This window comes from Strigops habroptila, chromosome Z (genome assembly GCF_004027225.2).
Source record: "Strigops habroptila isolate Jane chromosome Z, bStrHab1.2.pri, whole genome shotgun sequence".
Taxonomy (NCBI): Eukaryota; Metazoa; Chordata; class Aves; order Psittaciformes; family Psittacidae; genus Strigops; species Strigops habroptila.
This window is the reverse complement of record NC_044302.2, coordinates 92,303,181-92,327,733: the sequence shown is the minus strand read 5'-3', so window position 1 is coordinate 92,327,733 and position 24,553 is coordinate 92,303,181. Positions and strand designations below refer to the sequence as shown.

Genomic DNA, 24,553 nt, shown 5'->3' with positions numbered 1-24,553 from the left:
CACTGGGGAGGGTAGGTAAGAAAATATTAATTAGATTATCATAAGCATCTCTGACATTGAAACGGGAACCAAGATTTGTTTTCACCTAGGACCACATAACAAAAACCTGAAACAAGACATAACCTAGGTAAACACTTTATTTGAATGTGGGTGTACTAAATGACTATCCTACATTCCCATGCAACCAGTACAACACACAAGACAGAGAGAAATGATGATCATTAGAATACCGCTGCTGTGCTTGGATTAGGAAAAGGGACTGTCTACAGGATTTATTAAACTGAATGCTGCAGAGCCCAAATGGTGAGCTCTTCATATTAATGGATGTTAGTTCAGGAAGGACACTGGAAAGAAACTAAGAAAAACAGTGCCAGTCAGTCATGAGGCAAGACACTGCTACTCACCTAATAAAAGCTGTTGGGATGCATACATACTCTGCATGTATGTAAGAGAGCATTTCTCTGCTAAGAACTTTCCCAAAGTGATAAACCTTGCTATCCTGTGAATCAGTGACGGATGTGTCCAACAGCTGCACAGATTCTCTAGCAGCTACTGTTCAAAATGAAGAAAAAGTCCACCTACAATTTCGTTCACTCCAACTCCATCCATTCACTGATATGATGGATGCCGGAGAGGGAATAGTTCATCAGGGACTGTAGCGATAGGACAAGGGTTAATAGGTTTAAACTTAAACAGGGGAAGCTCAGGTTAGATATAAGGAAGAAGCTCTTTACTGTGAGGGTGGTGAGGCCCTGGAACAGGCTGCCCAAAGAAGTGGGAAATGCTCCATCCCTGGCAGTGTTCAAGGCCAGGCTGGACAGAGCCTTGGGCGATATGGTCTAGTGTGAGGTGTCCCTGCCCATGGCAGGGGAGTTGGAACTAGATGATGTTAAGGTCCTTTCCAACCCAAACCATTCCATGATTCTATGATTCTAACTCACTATCCTCACAGTCAAACCAGTGAAGCAAGTGCTTGCTTTCTATTGCATACTACAAAATGGACACAAATCCATCGCACAACATTACACTTTAAACCTCAGAAAGAGTAACAGCCAAGAAGACTACACAGGGTTTGAGCTGGACTGATAGATTTACTAGTTGCAAGTGGCTGCATCACTATGATGTCAATTTTATAGTGCCAGATAAAAAATAACTCCAGAGGGACCTTATATTAAAAATGGCACAAGATTTCCCCGAAGATGCATGGGCATGAGCAAGTGTGAGTGGAAAGCGCAGACACGTTTCTATGTAAAATTTCTACCCAGCTGCAGAAATCAACAGATAATTGATCTATCTAGACGCAAAAAGCCAACTACTTCAGCCAAGGTTTTAAATGTCTGGAAAAAACAGGTACACCATGGTGACTGACGAACTCCCAGTCTTGCTGTTAGCCAGCTCCACTCTTAATCCCCTGCCCCATAGATCAAACCTGTGATAGAGTCTCCTCCTCTATTTTTATCAAGTTCAGCCTTCAGTTCCACAGCAAGGAATATGTAACTCCAGAGAGGCCACATACTCCCTACAGCCCTGCCGGTAAGCTGTGGGCTTTCCTTGAATGAAGGCTTGCAGAATGGAAGGTATGTGTTGTTCTCTTTTTTCACCCTGGCATTTTGCTCATCTTATCTGACTCTTTACGGATCTGCTACTACCTGCTGGCAGAAAGAGTATAACAGCTCTATCAATAGCAGAAATTGGTGTCTCAGTACGTATTAATACCAAGCTACAGATAACAAGCTCGTGGGAGTTATGGAAGAATCCCAGGAGCGCACTGTGCAGGTTTAATTTTTCTTACAGTACGGTGTCCCATTTTAAACATCTTTCTTCACTCAAGAAGGGATTTCCAAACATGACCGACAGAACAACCACAGTCAGACCTTGTGCAAAAAAGTGGAGAAGGCAAAACAGTGTGCCTGCAGAGAGCCTGCAGAGACAGTGCCAGCCACAACACCCTCCCATGTCCTGACAGGTCATCCTCTAGCTACATCCTCTAGCAGCCACATCCCTCACCACAGCTGTTTGGGAGCCTGTGCTGGATCACTGCTGGAGTTTCGGCCTGGAATGGGATGGTAATAGAAGTGCTCCCCTATGTCTGCACTGAAGGTCTGATACAAGACAGGGAGGGGACAGGACAGAACCCCAATGAACTGTAATGTTTAGACTACCACTACAGATGACACTGCAGCACATCAAACAGGGTGTATAACTAAAGGCAGTACTGTCTGAAATAGTTCTATTTCAGAACCCATAGCCTTGTGACATTACAAATCTCATGTATTGTAAGCATTTACAAAACATATAGCTGTGTAACCCTTGGGCTACATTACAACGAATACAGATACGGACATTTTCATTTTAGAAGTGTTTTCCTTCTAAAAAGAAGAGTTTATTGTGTATTTACACTAGAGACCTAATGTTACATTAATGCACTATTTATAAGCCCTACAGGTATAACCTTTCTTTTTGCCTCTTAGTTAATTTCGGTTTTCTATTTTTAGGTTTTTCCCCATTTTAGGGATGCAAAAGGTAAGACAAAGAGATCATAACACACAGTACACCTTCCCTAGGATGAGATAATCAATATTTTCCAAAAATAAAGAACACATATTATATAAGCATGATGAGCACTTCTACTGTCCACTGACTAAAATTATAGTTATTTTTGTAAAAATTAAATATCCAATAGATAATCTAATATTTTTCTTTTCTGTTTTTCTCTTCTAATGTTAAACTTTTGGGCTCTGCAGCATTCAGACTAGAAATGCACCTTTTGTATCTTCAAAGTTTCTGGAAATTTTACACTTCAGGACCAGTGTAGATTTGGCATCCCAGCTAAAAAGCCTACAGCATCACTGTAGAATGTGGTTACCAAAATCCTTAGGTTGGCTGTCATTATCACAGCTAAAGCTACCAGCCTGAGGTCTCACAGCCTGAGAAGCATTTGCAAGGAACCAGCCTGGCCACAATGCTTCAGAACAAGACAAAAGAACCATCAGCCCAATTTCTCTGCAAAGAGTTCCCATTTTTCATGTGGGCACAGAACTGGGAAACTGAAATGCTGCATTCCAGCTGCTGCATTCAGGAAATGAGCCAAAGCCTCAGGAGTTTTTTGTCTAAGCTCCTCAGAAGCTGCTGCACTTTGACAGGTGCTTTTTCTCAGGAAAAGTCATACTGGTGCCATGTGGGCAAGAGCACTTTTACTCTAATTCCATTTTTGTGCTAAGAACAGAAACTGTGTGCGTCAGTGTACAGGAGCAACGTGTGATCCAACACTCATCTGTCAGTTTGCCATCATATGCCAGCAAGTAGTCAGTGTGTGATCCCAGCAGAATTCAAGATACAACCCCACTGCATTGTGCTCAGTACATTTCTTTTCAACAAAAATACTACAGAATTTTCAAGAGTTTAGCTAACAACACAAAATACAGACTTATAAATCTCAGGGAGAGCATGTAATGAGGCTCCAGTGCTGATGAAAGGGTGGGTCTACATATAATCGCAGACTGCCATTCCTATTTCAGGAAGTATTTTGATTCTTTTTCTCTGCAGCATCCTCACTGTGCAAATGTCCCTTCATCTCCCTCTCAACAGTGTACCTCTGTAATCAGAACTACATGTTAGGAAACCTTCCTGACAAAAACACTTAGAGAAAACAAAGCAACACCAATCATCATAACAATACACCACCACCAACAGAAGTTTGAAGTTAGCACACCAAATACCAACCCCATCAGCCAACATAGCTATCTACCAAATATAAGAAATAGTCAATTTCAGACCTCATCACACCATGCATCCCTGAAATCCTGGGAATGGACTTCATCTGTTACGAACCCACTACCCAGCAGTTAACAAAGAGAGCCCTTTTTGTGAGTGCAGAAGGATTGTGACAAGTTGAGTTGGAGATCAAATAGAAACTAAGCAGAACTGAGTTTCCACAGTGGAGCTTCCAATCACATTGATAAGGAGAACATGACACTAAGCATTCAGAGTAAACAAACCCCTTGTAAATTAGTTTGTATTAATTTGAAGGGGCATGTATTTTTGGGATGGAAGCCAAGAGTCACCAGTACCCAAGAGAGGAAACGGGAATCAGAACAAAACATCCCATTTTCATGGAAAGGAGCCACATGAACGAGGCCAACTGATGGTTACGAGCCTTTCTTCCCTTCCTTGATGAATATGTACAGAATTGTGCCACAACACCAAAATAAGCAGAGTAACATGTCTTGCACAGATACAAAACACTGGGCTTCATTCCATCCCACAGCCTGCCAGTGTTTAACCAGGGTCCGTATGCCATCCTGTCCACCTGCCCACAGCAGCTCCCCCTCATTAAGTCCTGCAACGAAGCTTTCCCTGGGGCTGTGTTAGTACACAGTTCTCATAACACATGCTTTCAGAGGCAAGGCAGAGTCAAGACAGCTTATGCTTATCCAAACAGGCTGGAGACAGGAGGAAATGGTTGCCCACCTTCTTAACTTCACATCACTACATCCAATGCAGTGGTAAGGTGAGAAAGACTGAGGTGGCCAACATTGCGCCTGCAGACCAAATGGTTCCTGGCTACACAACCCCTATCTACGTGCTATTAGCAGAGAGAAAATTGCAGCAACCAGAGATCTGGCAGGCTTTGTTAGAGCAAGCAGCACTCCACCCAGCTCCAGTCTGTATTAGTTAGGTGCTGTCTTTAGCCTTGCATTGTGATGCCAGTGCAGCCTTTAGTTGGTAAAGGCTGTCAAGGAGAGAAGGTTCCCCCACCAAACATATTTGAGCTTTAAAGAAGTTACTTTTGCAAGAAGCCATGGATATGTCAGGTTCTCTGTCCCTGCTCAGTAAATACAAACTGGTTATTGTCAGGATGTACTCAATGCACACCAGATATTAGTGTACTATCATCCCTGGCAGACAGCTGATCAACAGTACCAGTATCAGTGGCAGGTTTGGAGGCTGAGGGTCCCAGAAAGGCTTCAGACTACTTTGCAAGAATGACTTCCCTTCAGCATTTAACGGCCGTACCTCTCTCTTAATTTCGATTATCAGCAGTTTGCAGACCTTTCTGTCAGATGGCTTCTAAACTGATCACCAGCAGATTGAGGGTGCACAAGATGTTGGGAGTGGACACAGACAAGACAGCTGATCCCGACTGAACTAAGGGATATCCCATACCAAATGGAGTCATGCTCAGCATATAGAGCTGGGGGAAGAAGAAGAAACTGGGGATGTTCAGAGTGATCTGTTGTCCCTGCTTGATAAAAACCTCACACAACAAGTAGGGCATGGAACTAGTCTGTACCAGTTTGTATGGACAAGTTTTTTCCCACCACGAAAGTGGGAAATGAACCAAATATCAACAAAACCAAAGAACCAAAAAACAACAACAAAAAAAGCTAAAATATATGTTCACAATTTGCCAACACTCACACCATTAGAAGTGTTTTTTCTTGTCACTGAGGGATACTTTGAGTTTGTAGACCTCCACAGGGTCCTTCTGTTCAGAAGACAATTACGGCGTTCTCAACTTTTTACAAACACTAGGTGCAACAAGGAAACAAGGATCAATAGACAACTCTAATGTACAGTTTGATATACTGGAAATCTCAGTAGTACCTTCAGTGCTAACATAAGCCTGCCAATAACCTATCCTCACTTGCTATCAAATGGATCCGTGCAAGCATTTCATTAAAGTTCCTTCCACCTCTTCAAACATTTCATATTCCCGTCTCACACAATCAGGTGCTGAGATGGAATTTGCTTACTCCAGGTGCCAAAGGGAATCAGCATCTTGAGTGAGTCAGCCCATCATCCAGCTTTCAATTTAATGCCAAGGTGAACTGTATTTCAACAGGTCTCAGGTTATGCATAACAATACACCAAACAGAGAGCGAGGCAGACGGGAGTAAGGGCAGAGGAACACACACCAAAACCTTTCCCAGATGGGAAACGGAAGTGGAAACATTCAGATGTTCTGTGGCACACAGCTGGGGCACAACATCATACAAAAGCAAGCTTGTAGCATCAAAGCAAAGCAGCTACATGCTCATAAGAAGTCTTTTGAGTGCTTAGTCTAGCATCTCCGATGGCTGCCAGCCAGCTGGCCTTCCTTCATAACTGTCATTTCAGAAGCTACCAAAAGCCCAGGACCACTCTACCTGCCCATTTACACAGCCGTGAAGCCCCACGAGCTGTATACTTCCTTTGCTGCAAAGATTCCCCAGAGTCCCATGTAGTAGTGTAACCATTATGTCAACCTCTTCATAGCTCATTAATTGAGTATAATTGCATCTATGAAGTGAAAAAACATCCTTATATGAAGAACACACGCCCTGGCAGAGGGAAGTGGGGGGAGGGAGCGGAAATCAAAGCACTCAAAGATTGGGTTTTTTTTTTTTTAATGTAAATTATTTTGTCAGCAAAACTGATTCCCAGAGCTGTTTCTTTGCAAAACACCTGGACTTTTCACACAATGAGCATCCAACAGCAGCTCTGTACTGAGAGCAGCGGCTGTTAAAACCAGCCATGGGGAAGGTCTTGGAGCCTCGCACCGCACCTATTTCACACTCATCCCGTGCGGATAATCCAGTCCCCGGGGATCACCGCGCCCCGCAGCTCCCACACCGCGCTGCGCTCAAACATCACCTAATTTTCACCCCAGATCCCTCCTTTCTTGTGAAAGTCAACTAAAACCCCGCCAGTGCTCAGCGCACCCAGCCGCTCCGGCCGCCCGTCCTTCCCGGGGGGAGCCCACCGCCTGAGGCGGCGGCGAACACCCGCCCCATCGCCAGCCAGGCCGGGAGGATGCTTCGGAGAGAAGCGGCGTTTGCACCGAAGCAGGAGCGGAGCCGCTGCCGCCCTGCCCGCGGGCGGGTTCTGCCGTAGCTCCCGGCGGCGCCGAGAGGATGGGACGATCGAGGCAGACTACGGTCGCCCCGGGATGACACAGCAGCAGCCGCCGCTGGGCAGATCCCGGCGGGGATGGCGGCGGCGCTGAGGGGACGGCCGTTATATAACGGCGGCGGCCCGCGGTCCCGACCCCAGCACTGACACCCGTTCCCCACCCCCTTCTTCCTCGTGGTGCTGCTGCTCCCGCTCCGTCCCCGCACACCGCGCTGAGGCGGCGGCTCCCGGTGGACAGCACGACCCCGCCCGCCCCTCCCCTCACCAGCGGCTGCATCTCGGCGCGCACGGCGGGCACCTGGAACCGGTCTATCTCCTCCATCATGGTGGCGGCGGGGCTGGGGCGCGGCGCGGCTCGGCACGGACGGCGGGCGGGACAGCGCGGGGAGGCTCCTCACGCTCCGAAGGACGACACCGACAATACCGCCACCCGCCGCGGCTGCTGCCTCATCGCCGCCGCCGCCGCGGTGACTCAGCCGCGCCGCTTCCGGGTCCGGCCGCCGCCGCACCGCCCCTCATCTGCATATTCATGAAGGAGGCGGGGCCACTGCCAGCACCCCCGGAGCCCGGATGCTCGGGTCCCCGCGGCCCACCCGCCCCGCCGCCACTGGGACGTACCATTGCCCCCCTCGGGGGGGGAGAAGTGGGGGGGAGGGTCGCGAGGGCACTTCGGGTGGGGGGGGTAAAATAGCTGTGTCTAACGGCGTTCTGCAGCCGGATTGGCCGCACGCCGCTTCCGGCGCGTTGCCATCGTTACCGCTGTCAACTTCCGTGCAGCGGTGGTGAGGAGCGGCCGGTGTCGGGAGGCCGCGGGGGCAGTCGCGATGCCGGCCAAGGCGGCCGATAAGTACCGGCAGGTAAGGGCTTGTCCCGCCCCGAATGGCGTCCCTGCAGGGCCTCGTGCGGCGGGAGGCGGCGGCTCGCTCGAGGGAACGCCGCTCTGCAGCCCCTGGTCCAGCCCTGCCGCCCTCAGCGCCTGCTCTGAGGGGCTGCCACAGTGCCACGGTGACATCGCCGTTCCCAGAGCCACCACACATGCCATCGGGTGTAGCACCGCTCATTTCCAGTGTGCCCCGCAGACCTGTAACCCCACAGGGCTGGTGAGACACTGGGGCTTGGCACTGCTTACGGCGTGGTTACACTGTGTGGCGTCACTGTCCCAGCACTGAGGTGTTGTCACCCTGACAGGGACACCCTGTGTGTTCCGTGGCGTATCATAGAATCAACGAGGCTGGGAAAGACCTTTAAGATCATCAAGCCCAACCGTTACCCCAGCAGTGCCAAGGCCACCACTCAACCATGTCACTGAGGGCCTCATCTGCAGGGTTTTGAACACTTCAAGGACCGTGATTCCACCACTGAGCCTGTTCCAATGCCTGATCATCCTTTTGGTGAAGAAGTTTTTCCTATTGTCCAGTCTAAACTGGATATTATCATACATGCCAGGCAAACCAGCATGTCCCAAAGCTGCAGCACCCTACACTGTGTTGCTACTGTGGCAACCTTACAAAGTCTTCAGACATCATTGTCATGCTGTTTCATCACTGTTACAGCATTTGACACTTCCCTTCAGGACAGGTTTTAATGCACTTGAGGTGTCCCCAGTCTGCCAGAGAATCTTTCAGGGACACTGAGCAGAAATTGAAATCCCTATTTCAATTTCAATTGAAATTCTTTCAATTATACCTAGCTGTAAGTTTTATCACTTTTCTTTTGTTTTATTATTTGGTCTTTGCTCAATTCGGACAATGAAGTGATGTCATGTCCTAACCTTTGTGGTCCTAATCCTTCCCTGTGAGCAGCGGCGTGGGATGTATCTGTGAGACCTCACTGTCTGCCTTCAGGCTCTGCATGGGTATGTCTGTGTGCATCCCTGCACAGGATGAAGGGCTCAGTCAGATCCATTCCTGGATCTCATCTACAACCAGATTATCAAAGTGTTTGATTTGGCCTGGCTGATAAAACTGTTTTCATATCTCATGATACTAGGTTACATCAACAAGGGCATCACTAGCAGAGACAAAGATGTCATCCTACTCTATTCAGCCCTTCTCAGGCCACACCTGTGTTCAGTTTGGGTCCCTGCTATACAAAACAGATGTGGACAGGCTGGAGAGGGTCCAGAGAAGAGTCACAGAGATGATCAAAGGACTGGGAAGTCATGTGAGGAAAGTTGTTCAGCCTGGAGAAAGAAGGCTCAGGGCAGACCTCAGCACCATGTTCCAGTATTTAAAGGGTGGCTACAAAGAAGATGGATACTCCTTTTTACAAGGAGTAACTTGGAAAGGGTGAGGGGTGATGCGCACAAGTTACTCCAACTGGACAAAAGAGGAAATTTTTTCCCAATGAGAACATTCAGCCATTGGAATAATCTCCCCAGGGAAATGGTGGATTCCCCAACATAGGACACTTTTAAGGTTTGGCTGGGCAGGGTGCTGGGACATCTAGTCTAGCTCATGCTTTGCCTGGAAAGGTTGGACCAGACAAGGTCCCTTATAACCTGGTATTCTATGATTCTATGACTCATAAATGGTTTAGGTCAATCCCAACATATTTGATTTTCGGGGTGGGGAGAAGAGCGTTAGCGTTGGTGGCCCACAGAACTGGGCTGAGAACAAGCAGCTCCTTCCTCAATCCAGAACATGTGCCAGAAAGCCATAACTAATCAAAGAAAGCAGAATTTAAAAAAAAGAGGGACCGACGTGCTTGTCCAGAGCTATGAGATGGTAACTGAGATCCCCAGGAAAGCCCCAGTGGTCTGCAAGAGGGTCTGGACTGCAGGAGCTCTTTCAAGGAGAGAACAGCAACCCTTGATGTTCATCTGATCCCCGTCCAGTTGCCCAAGCATGTTTCATCTTGTCAGTTTATCCATGCCACAGCTGTATAGACCCTACAGACCTATGTGACTTCTGAAGCTTCAGCTAATAAAGCCCATTAATGTAAGCTGGCTTTGCAGAGCCTGTGGACATCTTCCTGCTCCTGCAACCAAGGGCTGGAGCCCAAAATCCAGAAGTACTGAAATAGTTCCTCATGGCCCCTGAGGTCTCTGGGAGCCATCTGGGTGTTTCTGCACGTGTAGTAGGAGGGCTTGTGGGCTTTAGAGCAGGCAAGAATAAGAGAGGGGATCACTGTGACATTCCTAATTTTGTACCAAGAAGTAGAAATTTAGTAATTTTCATGTTACAAAGGGCTTTATAAAGTTTGCAAATGGCACAAATTCAGAACCATAAACCAGATCCACTCCTAGATTATGATGTTTATGCTAAAATTGTAAAACCCATTAATAGTAATAATGACACAAGCTAAACATGAGATGAAATGATTGCTCTGAATTTCAGTTTCTTTTATTTTTAGATTTCCACATAAATATTTCCAATCATTTTCAGTAGCCATTATCTCAAATACTCTGGAACAGAAAGGCTTTGATTCACAAGTTATTTGAAAAACTTAATTAATATGCAATGAAGGCATTAATTTTATTTTAGACATCTTGAAACATTATAAACTGTTTAAATTCTTAGGATTTTTGGCTTTTCACATAGCTTGCGTTACAGCGACTTAAAAGACAATAATTTTAACTTGTCCTGTATTGCCTTTCCTATATTTGCCTTGAGCTTGTTAAATCTGTGGCTGTTTCATGCCCTTTTACCTACTAGAATATTCTTGCAGTGGAGGAATTCTGTAGTTGACTAGCTGGCTCTGGAGTCCACAGGCTTTTGCTTTGTTTTCCCTGACTCAAGATATAGCCCACATCTCAGCGGCTTTGGGAGTTTGGGGCGTGGACAGCGGTGCCTTTGAACTGCTTATCCCAGTCGGGGTCTGATGATTGGTATTTACTGAGCCATAATGGCCACTATAAAGTTAATTGGTAAGTCAAGGTCTAGATCCCAGTTCTTGACAAGAAAATCTCTGAAAATAAGTAAGCTCCTGCACTTCTCCCTTATACACATCCCTTCTGTGTGCCAGTGCTTGTAGTAAGGCTGGAAACAAGCCTGCTATTTGCTGCTGAGGCTGTTTTTTCTGCTATGCATCATTTCCCTAGGCTTTCCATCCTTGTCCCTTTCATTGCTAATTCTCCTCTAGTACTGCTCTTTTCCCCTTTCCCTGTGTTTTTCACTCCTCTATGTCTGTATATTGCTTTGTTCTGCTTTGCCTCCTAGGTTTTTTCAATGCTGACTGCTTTCTCTTTGAAAATTTTCTGCCTGAGATTGTTCTCAAAGCTGAGATAGTTACGTGAACACTATCAGGTCCTTCTCTTTTAGTGTGTGTCACTTCAGCCTCTCCTCTGCTTTCATGGTTGTGTAGTCTTCAAATGCTTTGCGATTAACTCCTTTTGTCTTCTCCTTTTCCCTTACAGGTGGTGGTTGCTTGCCCTTCTTCTGTGCCTGTCTTGTATCTGCCTTCTTCTCTGACTTCAGTTCTTGCTTTATTTCACTCTTTTTTTTTTCATTATCAGGGTAACTTCAGCCTCCAGTTCAGTCTCCAGCCACCTGGATGTCTTTTTCTTTGAAAGAAATCTCCCATATTCCTGGGTGAAAATATGTCAAGGACCATCAGAGATAAAGACTGTGGTCTTCCAGATTAATCTTTTAACTTGATCTGAGCCTTGATTAGAAGCATCTTCAGGCTCTTGCATGTTTGTGTACATAAATAAGAAATGCGTTTGTGTGCCTGGATCTTTGTGTTCCCAGTGCAGATTTGTAAATAATAATACTTTCTTATGCTCTATTCTTCCATAACATCCTTCCTTTCAGTTCTTCCATAACATCCTTCCTTTCAGGTCCGAAATGTGTTATGAACAATAACAGAGCTCCACAGCATTTTGGGAAGATGTGGCATTTTGGAAAGGCATAAGCCAATATCCTTGCATCAGACTGAAGGGAATGGAAGAATTAGATTCTCAGCTCCCCTGACCTGACTAGGACAAACAGGACACTGAGAAGTGCAATATGCTTTAAAAACACTGACCTGTGTGGCATGTGCTGTGGCATGTGCATGGACATGCAGTAAGTTGTTGATAGGGCTGGGATTAGCACCTAACCTGGTGTCAGGCCCATGTGTGGTCCTGAGTAGTGAGACAAAGTGGCCAACGATCCTTACATTATTTTAAACCTGGCTATCAGATGTGCTGTTGAAGGTGTTGGTTCCAGGTTTCCCTGTCTTTGCTTTGTGGCTCAAGGAGAAGCCTTGTGTGAACTGTGGGAAGCACTCTGTGCTGCTGTGTGCCTCTGTAGCTGAACCGCACCAAGCAGAAGCAAGATTGGTTATGGTTTCTTAACTGAGATTGCATACACTTCTTCACACTTACAGTGTGCAAAACAAGGCTGGCCGGTCTTACCACTTAGGGGCAAACCCTCTGTCAGCAACAGATCACTTATGCAGTGTTAAGAAAGCATCTGAATTCAGACAGCAAGTGTTTCTTGTTATGCTTGATTTACAGTCTTGCACCCAATGACCTGTCAGCAGCTTCCTTCCTGTTCAGCAAGATGTCAAAGAGAATCAAAGACACTCCCCTCTCCAAACACAAGTCAACGATCAGACACATTTTACTTTTTTCCCAGCAAAGGCTTTTAAGGTGCTTACTGGCTCTTAAGCTATCCATGGAATATAAAATAAACAGTTTAGTGTTTCTCAGAAAACAGATTATAAGATGTATTGGCAAATAGCTCTTCAGTTGGCATCCCTAGTGTGTGCAAATGGATGTCTACTGCAGGGCAAGCTGGAAGTCACTTTGTTTCCTTTGGCTTTGTTTCCATTTATGTGCTTCTCTGCTCCTTGTGCTGAGCAGTGGTTTGGTACGTAGTTTGCTAATAATCAAAACAAGAATAAAAAGCTAGCAGGAATTTATTAAATGGTTTTACAGAAATGTCAGGCTTAGCTCGTAATGTCTCTCCCTCTTCCCTTTAGAATCCTACAAGCAGCTGTGCTCTTCTTTTCTTTTCAGACTACATGTTAACCTCTGTGCTCCAGAAGAAGTGGGAAGGATAATGCCTTTTCTCAGAAAGATGAAGTAAATTTAGCAAGAGTGTTCTGTAATTGCTCAGCCTTGTACTCTGATTGTCTCATGGTGATGGCTAGCATGGGGAGCAGAAAGGCTGCAGGAATGTCTCTTAAATGGTCCTACAAAATATAGTCTGTGTTTGCCATTGCCCTGATGAGTGTTTCGTTACTATGTAATTGATTTTCAGCCCTTGGAAAATTTGCTTAATATGAACTGACAGTTGAGCTTTGCAGAGTAATCAACCTGCATCGTCCCTGCCTCCTGAATTTCCTGGTATTTTAGGTTGGATCTGCAAATCCAGATCTATTCAGCCCACCCTATGCTTTAAGCATTTAGTTTCAATTCACTTTACTCAAGGAGTTACTCTATAGTGGTGTGTCTGGGTCCTCACCATGTAATGAAAAGCGGCAAGAGCTAGTCCGGAAGGGGCAATTTAAGCTGATAGTATAGGAGAAGGATGTACCACCCAGCAAAGGCTGTAGTGAAGAACTTACCCTGGATGGCAGGACTACACATGTGGTAGCATCATTGCATCTCCTACTTGATTCGCCAGGGCAGGCCTTGGATCTGAATATGAGGGATCTATACATTTTTTCCTGAAGGATTTGTGTGGTCGCAAAGTCAGGATTCAACCCAGTTCTTAAATGAACGCTTGCTCTTGAGAGTAAATCTCTGCTTGCTAAGATCAAGATGATTTATTTACCATCAGCACTGCCACTGACAAGTCAGAGGTTTTCTGCAGTGGAGGATGAAATAGTTGAAAAATAGGGCCATAGAAAATAGCTGTTAAAAAAGAGTCATACATGATTGTTCCAGGATATAGAAAAGCTTTAGAGCTTTTGCTATTCAGTCAAGAAGTCAGGTACTGATAGTCCTTGTCTGTTTTGCACAAATTCAGTTAATGAGTCTCAGAACAGCAATTTGTGGCTGTCACATTGCCAACGAAAAGAGAGTAGTAATCACTGTGGATAGAGGAAACAAGGACAAGACTTGTATGGATGCTTGAGTGTGATTGTTTTCCTCATTGCAGGACAAGCTGGGCTTACATTGCTAGGGTGTTGAGAGCAAAAGTTCCACTAGCCGTTGCATCTCTTAGATGCTTTCCCTCCCATTACATGTTTCTGTGATGCAGAAGCAAAATAGCTTTTAGGAAATGCCAGCCTGGTAGAGCTTTTTTCATTTACAGCAATGTCCTTTGGAAAGTAGCCAATTGTTTCTTCCTATTTTATTTTCCTGGTTTATAACTTAAATAAATAAATAAATAAATAGAGGAATTTCATTTGGAGACAACCCAAATATCCTACCTAAAAATATAATTAGAAATGCTTGTTGGATAGGTTAGCAATAGGAAAACTTCCTGCTGAAGGACTTGATTTTGCAGCTATTTGCACCTCTTGATGGCTTGTCTGCGTATAAAGGGAGCTGTGGCAAGGGAAAAGAAAATTAAATGCATTTAAAGCATCAATTTTCAGCTATTTCCTCTCTTCATCTGTATCATCCGGTTGGATTACTGTATCTTTGCTGTATTCAATAGTCAATTTGTCTTGTAGCATAGTCCATGTCTGGCTCAGGGAGGAATTTTTAGGTGCTGCTTTCATAAACACATCCTGGAAGAAAGGTCCAGAAAAGAACAGTCACCTCAGTTTTCTGTATCCTTAATTTAAATATCATGACTGTTCTGGGAATGACAATGATCTGTTAACTTATTCAATGTAAGATGGTCATCAGAGTAAAACATATTTAGCATGCATAAATTCTTACTCTGGCATTTTTTGCTGTAGTAGCAGAGCACCACCCAGGATGGTCAAAGTTATGACGGTGACCTGGAGGTGAGAAATTCCTTATAGCTCCTCAGTGCCTCCTACCCATTCCTTAGTTCCCTAGCAACAATGTCTCTTTTTTCCTAATATAAATCCCTCATAATTATTCACACTCCTCCTCTTGTTAATTATTATTAAAGGCAGGGATAATAGCACCATTTATTAGAAAGATTTAGGAAGACTGTTGATTTTTTTCTGTAGCAAAATCATCTTCAGTTTATACACAATTCACTAAGATGTGACTGTTTGGATTGTGATTGAAATGTTCTTTGCTGGGTGTCTGGCTTAGGCTATGCATTTAAAAAAAGAAAAGATTCTAGATGCTGAACAACATTAACCAAAACGCTAGTAGCAACATATTGTCTGAACTCTGTCCATGTTTGTAAGCCTGGGGGAGCTTAAATGAGGCAGGGAACTTACAAAAAACAAAGTGTATGATTATGGAATTAAGCTGTGTATCATGCCTGTGCCCAATGGGATGAATTGAAGGTTGCCCCAGCAACCTTAATTCTCACATTTTCTAACTTCTGAATGCTTCTCTTTCAGATGCTGATAATAGTCTGTTGACTTATTATTTTTTTTTTCTGTAGCTAATAACAGCAAAAATGTGCTTGAATTATAGAGATGTGTATGAAGGCTCGTTGTTGTGAGCATCTTGCTAGTGAATATATGATCCTTATGTTAATTCACAGTTATCCTTTATTGTTTATTTGTATTGCAGGTGCATTTGTGACCTCCTCCCTGTTGTACAAACACTGTGGTGTGGAACAAAGAAATGGCTTTTAGAGCAAAAGGTTTACATCTTAAATAATAGCTTATGGATACATTAAAAAGACGAATAAGGAATCAATGGCCATCATTCTGAGCCGTGGTGGAAGGTCACCAACTACCTGGGTGCTGATGAGGACTCTTTATAGCTAATGTGGCAGAGAAGTTTTAAGGAAAGGTGTGAAGAAGGACAGTGTGCTGGCTTTGGGGAAAGATTTACAGGGAGCAGGAGCTTGCAAAAGAAATAGCAAAAGGACAAAGCACAGGCATACCAATAAAATGGAATGTCAGGATTGCCCTTTTCAGCAAGTGGCACAGCAGTAGACTTTGTGCTGTTACCTGTGTTAGGAGGCGATGTAAAAAACTTTGTATTTTTGGCTGATGTATGTTTCATCCCCATTTTGCTCCCTGTAATAATTTTAAAGAGATCTACTAGTTTTGATGAGTGTTGTCTAGTGATAATATTGCCAGAATGCTAGGATCTTATCTATCCATGTTTGTGTCACCTTCCAGCTGGATTCCGCAGTTCTAGACCCACTTGGAGTTTATTCTGTATGTTAGCTAACACAGTTCCACATGTGTCTTCACTGGTATGGTGTTCACACTACACCTGATGTTACCTGGTGTATAGTAGTATGCTAGATGCTATTATTTTCTTTTCATTGTTACCCCTAAACCAAATTTTGTTCAGTTCCTCCCTCTGCAGATCTACATTTCTCTTACTGGCTAGTGGTGAGATGCTTACAACTGTGGGGTCTCCCTGTGTCAAGCCTGTGCCCCATCTCATCATCACCTGCCTGTACTCCTCTATGCCACACCCTAGGTCTCCTCAGGGTCTTCCTATCATAGCAGGCTTATATTATATCATTAAGTTACAGTCTTAAAACCATGATGTTACTGTACAAAGACAAAAGAAATAAAGAAAGCAAATTAGCCATAGGTCTCTGGTTGATTAGAAAAATTGCTCACGTTCTACCCTATGAACTCTTCACAACGCAGGGAGCAGGGCAGGGTTGGTGCTGCTTCCTTCCAGGGCACTCTAGCTTTTCTACAGTGCCACTTTTATATTTTAATACTGTTGCATATATGTATTCACAGGTGGCTTTTCGGATTATGTTAATTGAAATCTATGCAACTGCCAAAACCAATTACCCTCAGATTGCTTTGTCAATGCCTTTGCTGCAGGATAAATGCTTTTATACACTCATTTACAAAGGGTAATAGTGACTAGGCTTTGTTTCATGTTTAAAATCAAGAATTTGATTTTGATTTGGAGCTGAATAAAACTCTGCTCTGAAAATATGTTGCTTAAATTTTGTTGCTTCAATCACCTCTAATTAACATGTAGAGTGCTCCTTGTAGGATAGGATGCTCTATTGCCCTTTGCCAAGCAATCACACTGGGGACACAGGACAGCTGTGTAATCCAGTGGTCTCAGCAGTGGTTGTGATGTGGGTGCTTTTAGGCTATCTGATCTGCTCTGCTACCAGCCCACTGTGGGATTATAAAAGAAATGTCATAACTTTATTTTCTCCACTTGAGTCATAACAATTTGTATTTCAAAACGAGCACATTTTCTAAGCGTGGAACTGTATTGGTCTGTTCAATTTTCATTGCTTTTCATATGTGTCTTCCAGAATAAAAGTAAATGCAATTTTAGGTGGCTTAGGTGGTACAAAGAGAAGTAGTACTGAAAGACACAGCCGCACATCTCTGCTGCTGTTTCTTCTTCTCTAGAAATGTTTCTTTTCTGAATTCTTATTGTCATGTCTTAACAAGTAATGGGACTTTAGGAAAAAAGGCTTGGGGATCCTGGGTCGAAGTCATTATAGCTGCTTAATTGTTTAATACGTAGGAAGCAGATGGTAGAAATGAATATTTAATTTTCCTAATGAAGGGGGACTATGAGAGACATCTAGGAATCTCTGTAGAGACCATGCTCCTTAAGGTGTTCATAAGAGGTATGGAAAAGGGGATGAAAAATGGATAATATGATAAAGCTGGGATTGTGAGTAGAATAACTAGGCAAACCAGATGAAAACAGCAAGTGGCAGACTTGAAAAGCAAGCAGGGGTTCTTTGCATTTGCATGTAGTTGTACCATGGGAGTCCTTGCTGTGGAAGTTGTGCATGCTAAAAATGCGCATGGATTCCAAAAGGACTGAATAAATTTGTGAAGAAAAAGGTTCACTGGTATGAATAAAAAAGACAGCATTTCTGTTTTAAGTCGCTGTGGCAAGCCGAGAGGGTATCCTGGAGAAAGTTCCACAGATATCTGCTTTGAATACTGCTGGACGGAGATACTTGGCTAGGTTGACTTTTGATCTGAGCTGAAAGGCATGCTCTAACATTCTTCTAAAGAAAATCAATAAACCCATGGGAGCTTGCTCTTCCACACCTTCATTTTTCTTCCCTTTTTCTTTCTTTCCTGTCACAAAGTCAAACACTTTTTCCAAGTACCTCCTCTGCTTTTCCCATCCATCCCATCCAATGTTTTTTGGGATCCATCCTGAAACCTGTTCTTGCCCAGGTTTCGAGTGTTGTTTCCTTTCTTTGATTTATCAGCTCTCCCTCCACCATCTGGGTTTTTGGTCCTGTCTGTCCCTCAGTATCTTCTCAAAAGGATCCTCTTCATTTTTTCTCCCACCTTCTGTAAAGTTTTCATAAAGCTTTGTCACTAGTGCCCTTCTGTTATTCCTTAAACTCCATAAGGCTCCCTATAAACAACTATTTAATTGTTTTCCTTAAAGCCTGTCATAAATGTTTTTCTGTGCTTGGGAAGGTTGGCAGTGGTTAACTTTCCAGCTGCTCATCAGTGTTTTCCATAGTTTTTTGGCACTTGTGTATTTGTAGGTGTGCATCTGCTGTCTCCAGGCTCACCATGACATGCAGGCATTTGGGGTAAGAGCAGTTTTCCTGTGTGTTTGAGTAAGGCATTAGAACCCTGTGTGTATGTGACATTTAGGGGTATCACAGGTAGGCAGTAACAAGGAGAGAGCCTAGCGTTTCTTCATCCTGAAAACTGCTGTCCTGCAGTGTTAGAGTGACAGCCTTTCATTCAAATTATTTATAGCCAAAATACTGGAATGTTCGGCTTTTGAAACATACAATTGGAGCAAACATTATAAAACACATTACACTTTTATTCTGCTTTGGTTAAATTAGGAAAAAAAGGTGCTTTGAAGGTTTACATTTGGTATGTTGTTGCTTCAGGGCCAAGGTGGACCTTCAGGAGGAAAGGCAGGACCACCAAGGCTTTCTAGAGCTGCATCTAAAAAACGGGTAAGATCCACAAATCCACAAGTCTTAAAAAGTGTTTTTTTCATTCTTTATCTATGAGGTGAAAACTAGATGCAGTCTGAACAATGGCCTGTTTTATGGAATTGGTAACATTCCAGTTGATTTGGCAATAAGGGATTGCGCTAGATTTCCACTGAGAAGGGAATTACACTAGCACTTTAGAATAAAAATGGCAGCTAAAACAAAGGCACAATGTAGGTAATTTGCAATATGAAGAGATTAAAATAAAATGATTGGGGTGTAAATTCCAAAATATCTGCTCATATAGACTGTGAGAAAACTACCTGCTTGGCTTAGAAAATTCAAAACATAGCCCATATTCACTTTATTAACATAGAAATGCAAGCATTAAAAAAAAAAAAAAGACGTTAACTTTTTGACTATAATCCTCATTATAATGTTTTTACTGTTGGGCGAGTAAATGCATAGAATACTCTTATTTAATCTACCTTCCCCTTATTTTGCTCTATTGGCATGGATGGAAGAAAGACAGTTTACATGTATTTAAACAAGCATGGTAATAAACAGCTTTTCAGTTTCTTAGAAGAAATCACAGTCCTGTTAAATGTTCCTCTTTTGACCTTTTTCATTTACTTTTAAATGAAAAACATAAATAAAAACGTTAAACCCACAACACTTTTCATGTGATTCACTGGGGAAAACAGCCACTGAACTAATTGGCATTGAATTGTGAATGATAAATGGCCTACAAGCAGGTGGGGAGCATTAAATCACAAACAACTGTTCTGCCGTCATAATCTCTCGTGTATTGAAGCGCCTGACCTTCCTTACAGCTTGCCTCTTTTCAGCTCCCTGAGGGAAAAAAAAGACTGCAGCCTGTGACTTTCCCTGGATGCCTGGCATATGCAGAGTTCTCTCAGCCACTACGTGGTTTTTCACAGCATTGTGCTTTTTACTTTTGTGGCACTCTGCAGATAGCAAAGCTTTGCTGGGTCCGGTCTCTGTACCTGCAACAACCCTTCACTTATACCCTGGACTCACTAGCAGCTCTATAATGTTTAGCAGACCTGAAAGAACTGTATTTAAAGGAATGATTGATTTATTTTAAATCAACCCATTACACATTTCTAACTGAGGGATAAATTTTGCCTGGAGCAGTTAAACACTTTAATCAGCAACTTTGTGTTCTGGCAGTTTATCTGTAATGACAATTAATTGAAATTCATCCCTGCAGTGATTCATTTTCCTGTTAATGATATCATATCATGACATCAACCCAAGCGCAGCCCAAGGAGAGCAGCTCTCTGTGTTGGGAGAATGCAGACCTGCTGGCCTTCTTGAGAAAATGGTCAACATTCCTCCTGGAGCCCCATCCCTGCAGCTTTGTATCTCAAACTAATTTCTAGGTGTAGCTTACAGAATAGCACTTCAGAAGTAATTGCAGGTCCTTGACTTGTGCCCTTGAGAAGTCCTAAGGTATGGCTCATTTGGGTGTGTATGGTCAAAAGAAACAGAATTGCCAACTTTTAAACCAAAATTGAAGTACAGTTACAAAAGTTTTGTTATTGGAGTTACTCCAGTTTTGTTACAGGCCAAGAATTACCTTCAAACAGCAGCTCCTCCTTGTTGAACTCTTGCTGTCAAGTGTAGCCATTCAACAATCTTCAGTTTTGGGCCTGCCATTTGGGGTTATCTGCTCTGCTCAAAGTACAGATGAGTGTGTGTGGGGGGGGGATGCTGTTTTTATCTCCTTGCTCCATGCCTGGAGAAGTGCTGCTTTGGGAGGGAGTAAAACTTGGTGCACTAATGGGTTTGTCATTCCTCTGCTAGGATGACGACGTCTCCACTGAAGCGGGAGACGTGGCAGATGCAGGGGCAGGAGGAAAGGCTCTAGTCAAACCCCCAGATCAACTGGAGCTGACTGAGGCTGTGAGTAAAACAGTGCCTGTAGTTGTCATGAGATGTGTACAGAATTCTATAAGCTGAAGTCTACCTCTTACCCATTTGTTTTGAAGGGATTCCTGCGAGATTAAAACTCCAGTACTTGCTGAAGTACAGTGTCTGCTGCATAAACTGAAATGTCTTTCAGCATGAAAACAGAGAGAATGTACTTTGAATCACAGTTCTGGCCTTAAGGCAATGTAACTTGAATGGAGTTAATCCAAGAGGGGAATGGGGCTACGGCTTCGCTTAGACAAGGAGGACCCCAGACCCAACCTTGAGCTTTTCCGATATCTGTGTGTGATATACAGCCCTACAGTTTTATGGCCATTTTCTGTCAGCTTGGTTCAGTATGATTGCTGTCAGTCACCGTTTCAGCTGCAGTTGGCTCTTTCTTCCCACTGCCTTGTATAACTCTAGTTTGCTCCCTGTCCTCCAAGTAACTCTCAAAGGGAAGATACACCTCCCCCTACTCAGGTAGTGAAAACATTTAACTCCAGTACTGCATTTTGTCTGCAGTGGTCAATCCTGCAAGCACTGCTACTGATCTTATTGTTTACGCATTTTTGGACAGTGTACACTTCAAGACACAGGTGGTCTTCCTTGCCCTATAGAATGCAGCTAGCATTTTTGCAAGTGCTAACATAGCTAAGATAAGAATTAACATGAGCTAAAAGATTAAAGAAAGCCCATTGAAATATGATGGTGGGAAGCAGTTGACTGTTTTGGATTCTACTCTGAGCTTGCTTTGCCCCAAGCATTGTTCTTGTGAAGGCATGAGCTGCACATGAGGTATCTGCGGGAAATTGAACATCGTAGAACTACACATAAACCTGCTGATTTTTATATGCTGTATCTTGTATTAATAGTGGAGTTTTATTTACAGTAGTATTTTGTTTCCATTCCAAAGGAATTAAAAGAGGAAATTACACGCGTCCTGAAAGCTAATAATCCCCATGCTCCCCAGAATATCGTCAGATACAGCTTTAAAGTAAGTGTGGCATGACTTGTAAACCAGGATGACATTTTTTGCCATTAACTGGTTTTGTGTTTTCCTCTGATTTATAACCAGGTAAATTTCCTTTTAATGTGGCTTCATCTTGTTACGTATTTACTGTCAATGGTTCTTAAATGGTTTTTGCAGAGGGCAAAAGTCTAAAAGCATGGATGTATTAATTCATAAGTAGGATATAACAATTATTCAACTAGATCTGGCAGCGAACATAATTAGTACAGTTAATCTCAGGCGGTAACTTTCTCCAGTCTGTGGTGGTTAAAGGACAAAAGGCGATGCTTTACTCAGTCTGTAGGAAAGACAGTTATACCTCAGTATCCCCACATCAAGATTCAGTTGTTTGAATTATAGAAGAGGTCAGAAATATGCTTTGTGAAATCACTGACAAGCTCTATTCCTGATGAGTAGGAGTGGGCAGGAGAGGGTGCAGCAAAGACTGCCAGGAAACACCCAAGAGTCACACCTTCACATTGGTATGTGCAGAACATATGTTGCATTACCCTGGAGCAGTCTCTCCTGGTAGCATGAACACCTAGCAATGCAGGCTGTGGCAGGGGGAGAGTGGAACCATGTCTTTGCCTCGACTCCTCCCTTGGAAGGGTTACACCCCCTGAAAGAAAGGACACAGAGACAGCTCCTCCAGCTTTGTCACTGGATTATTCCCAACCTTGGTAAGGGAACAGGCAACCAGGTGGAATATTCCTGAGCCTGTCTTAACTCTGTACTACCGTAACTAGTTTAACCAACCAGTACCTGAGATCACCAGGGAAAGGAAATTAGTCTCGTGGAAACAAATAAGGTCACTTTCTCTTTTATTTGGAGTTGATTTTTTCCATATTCACGGGATAGAAACAGGTGATGAATGATCTGCATCTTCTAATCCTCCACAGTGACTAAAGTGGGCTCAATGCTATGCTTGATGCTATGCTGTGATTGACACAGAAAGCAGTCATATTTTTAAGAAGAAGCTATTGAAGCATCTGTGGTCTGCAGTGGCTTCTGATCACTGTTAGGTGCACCTCAAAGTCTTAATACATGGTTTGAGACCAGGTGCTTGCCTGCACTGTACAATGGTCCACAAGCAACTGCCGATCAAGCTAGCATCAAATAGCTGAATTAATACAGTGCTTTTAACCTGGGCACAGTGCTAAGAGCCTGTACTGTCTCCAGGTCAGAGTTGCTTTCTACATATGGTGATGCTTTTGTGTAAGTACAACATATTCTGGGATTTCAGCGCAACAGGACATGAGAGTCTCTTAGGGAGTGCTGTGTGTAGTAGAGGTCGATTAGAACTATATTTAAACTCCCTTGCTGTTACAGTGCTGGAGAACTAGAGGTTTCATGTTGTGCTTCTTTTTGTTGTATTTTTAATTTATGGATCTCAAGTGTCCTGAGATATAGGAAGAAATTCAGTGTAAATATGCAAATAGCAAACATATATTTATCAGTATGGATCTTCTTAGCTTTAGCAATTTAGTCTACATGGTATTTCTGTTTTTAAAATACTTTTTCTCCACTGATTTTGGTGTTTTTTTCCCCTTGGTAGGAACGAGCATACAAGCAAATAAGCCATGTGAATCAAATGGCTATTCACTTCTCTTACAATGGAAACCTAATACCCAAAGATTCAGATGAAGGCAGACGACAGAATATGAAATCAACCACTGGAGCAGGCAGGTTTATTATCTGAAACCACAATAATTTTCAACTGGGCGCTATTGACACTTACTAAACATGAGAGAATGACCATGCTTCATCACCGCAGAATTGAACAGCTCCTATTTTGGCTTGCATCCTTCTTGGGAAACAAAACTAGAAAAAAGAGTCAGCCAGATATTTGCTGCTTTGTAGAAAATGGTGCACGCTTCCTGAGCCATGTAAACACTAACACTGATATTTTCAGAGCTATTTAGCGTCTTTTAAACATCTTCCACTAACATTAGTTGAACATACATGTCTAAACTCCCTATCCTGCCTTGAAGGTTTCAGACATGATATCAAAGCAGAAATGTTTGGAGGCTAGGTGATCATACGGGAAACTGTGATATACTTCACCAATTTTTGCGCTCTAACTCTGAGATCTCCTTCTAAGCAATGTGAAATTCAAGATATAGAGCTAGTTGGACCTTTCATTTGGGCTATTATCACCATTCTGAGGTTTTCAGTCAAAAGACACCTTAATCAGAGGCTGAAAAGCTCTGTTGTTAGTAAAGAGTTTTAGGTTTGAATTTTCAGTAGGAAAGAGGTACTGCCTAGCAATTTTCTAGTATTTCTGCTGTTTGCCAGAGGAGTTGTGTCACAAAGAGTATACTTTCAAGGTGGTAACTGTCAGGCATACTGATAACACAGGATAAGCTCCTGAGAACAGTTGTAACTTGAAGCTTCTGAGGGTAAGCACATCTTTTATTTTACACTTAACAAAATGTGCATGATGATTTGAAGTAGAACAAAGTGCTGAATGGGATCTTCAATGCCATGAAAGCGTGGATTGTTGTTGTGGGCAATGTTTTTTGTAGATTCACAACTAGCTGGTTTCAAGCAGCTTAGTGCTAGCATGACTGCACACTCAAGACTGTGATTGTAATGTTGACATCCACCATTCTCTAACAAGACTAGTGTATTATATTTATCCATATAAACAAGAACAAAAAATGCTGTAACTCTTATATTCCTTGAAGGCATTCTTCATGGTTATATATAATTCCAACCATTTTTGGAGGGCAGAGAGGTCCAGAGCTGGTGGGATACCCAGAAACAAAACTATTCAGATCAGAAGTGGATTTAGGATTTGATTTGAGTTGAAATCAGATTTTTTATTTCAGCACAGCCAGTATTACTGCAGTTTTGTTCTAGT

At 43.2% G+C, this 24,553-nt stretch overlaps 2 protein-coding genes across 6 annotated transcripts in view; one reads left to right on the top strand and one right to left on the bottom strand.

The window, feature by feature from the left end:
• Nucleotides 1–7,408, bottom strand: part of FAM219A (family with sequence similarity 219 member A) — a 96,337-nt gene extending 88,929 nt beyond the window's left edge. For 2 of the 4 annotated variants that reach the window (XM_030511346.1, XM_030511347.1), the window contains exon 1: nt 7,160–7,408. In XM_030511346.1, the coding sequence (XP_030367206.1) occupies nt 7,160–7,219 (60 nt within the window). In that variant the 5' untranslated portion in view covers nt 7,220–7,408. The remainder of the gene's footprint in view (nt 1–7,159) is intronic. The other 2 variants (XM_030511348.1, XM_030511349.1) reach the window with 1 other exon arrangement.
• Nucleotides 7,409–7,585: 177 nt separating this feature from the next.
• The window catches only part of DNAI1 (dynein axonemal intermediate chain 1), a 152,515-nt gene continuing 135,547 nt past the window's right edge, over nt 7,586–24,553 (top strand). The window contains exons 1-5 of one of the 2 annotated variants that reach the window (XM_030511344.1): nt 7,586–7,751; nt 18,696–18,764; nt 20,574–20,672; nt 21,595–21,675; nt 23,246–23,372. In XM_030511344.1, coding sequence (XP_030367204.1) covers nt 7,719–7,751; nt 18,696–18,764; nt 20,574–20,672; nt 21,595–21,675; nt 23,246–23,372 — 409 coding nt within the window. In that variant the 5' untranslated portion in view covers nt 7,586–7,718. The remainder of the gene's footprint in view (nt 7,752–18,695; nt 18,765–20,573; nt 20,673–21,594; nt 21,676–23,245; nt 23,373–24,553) is intronic. The other variant, XM_030511345.1, reaches the window with a different exon arrangement.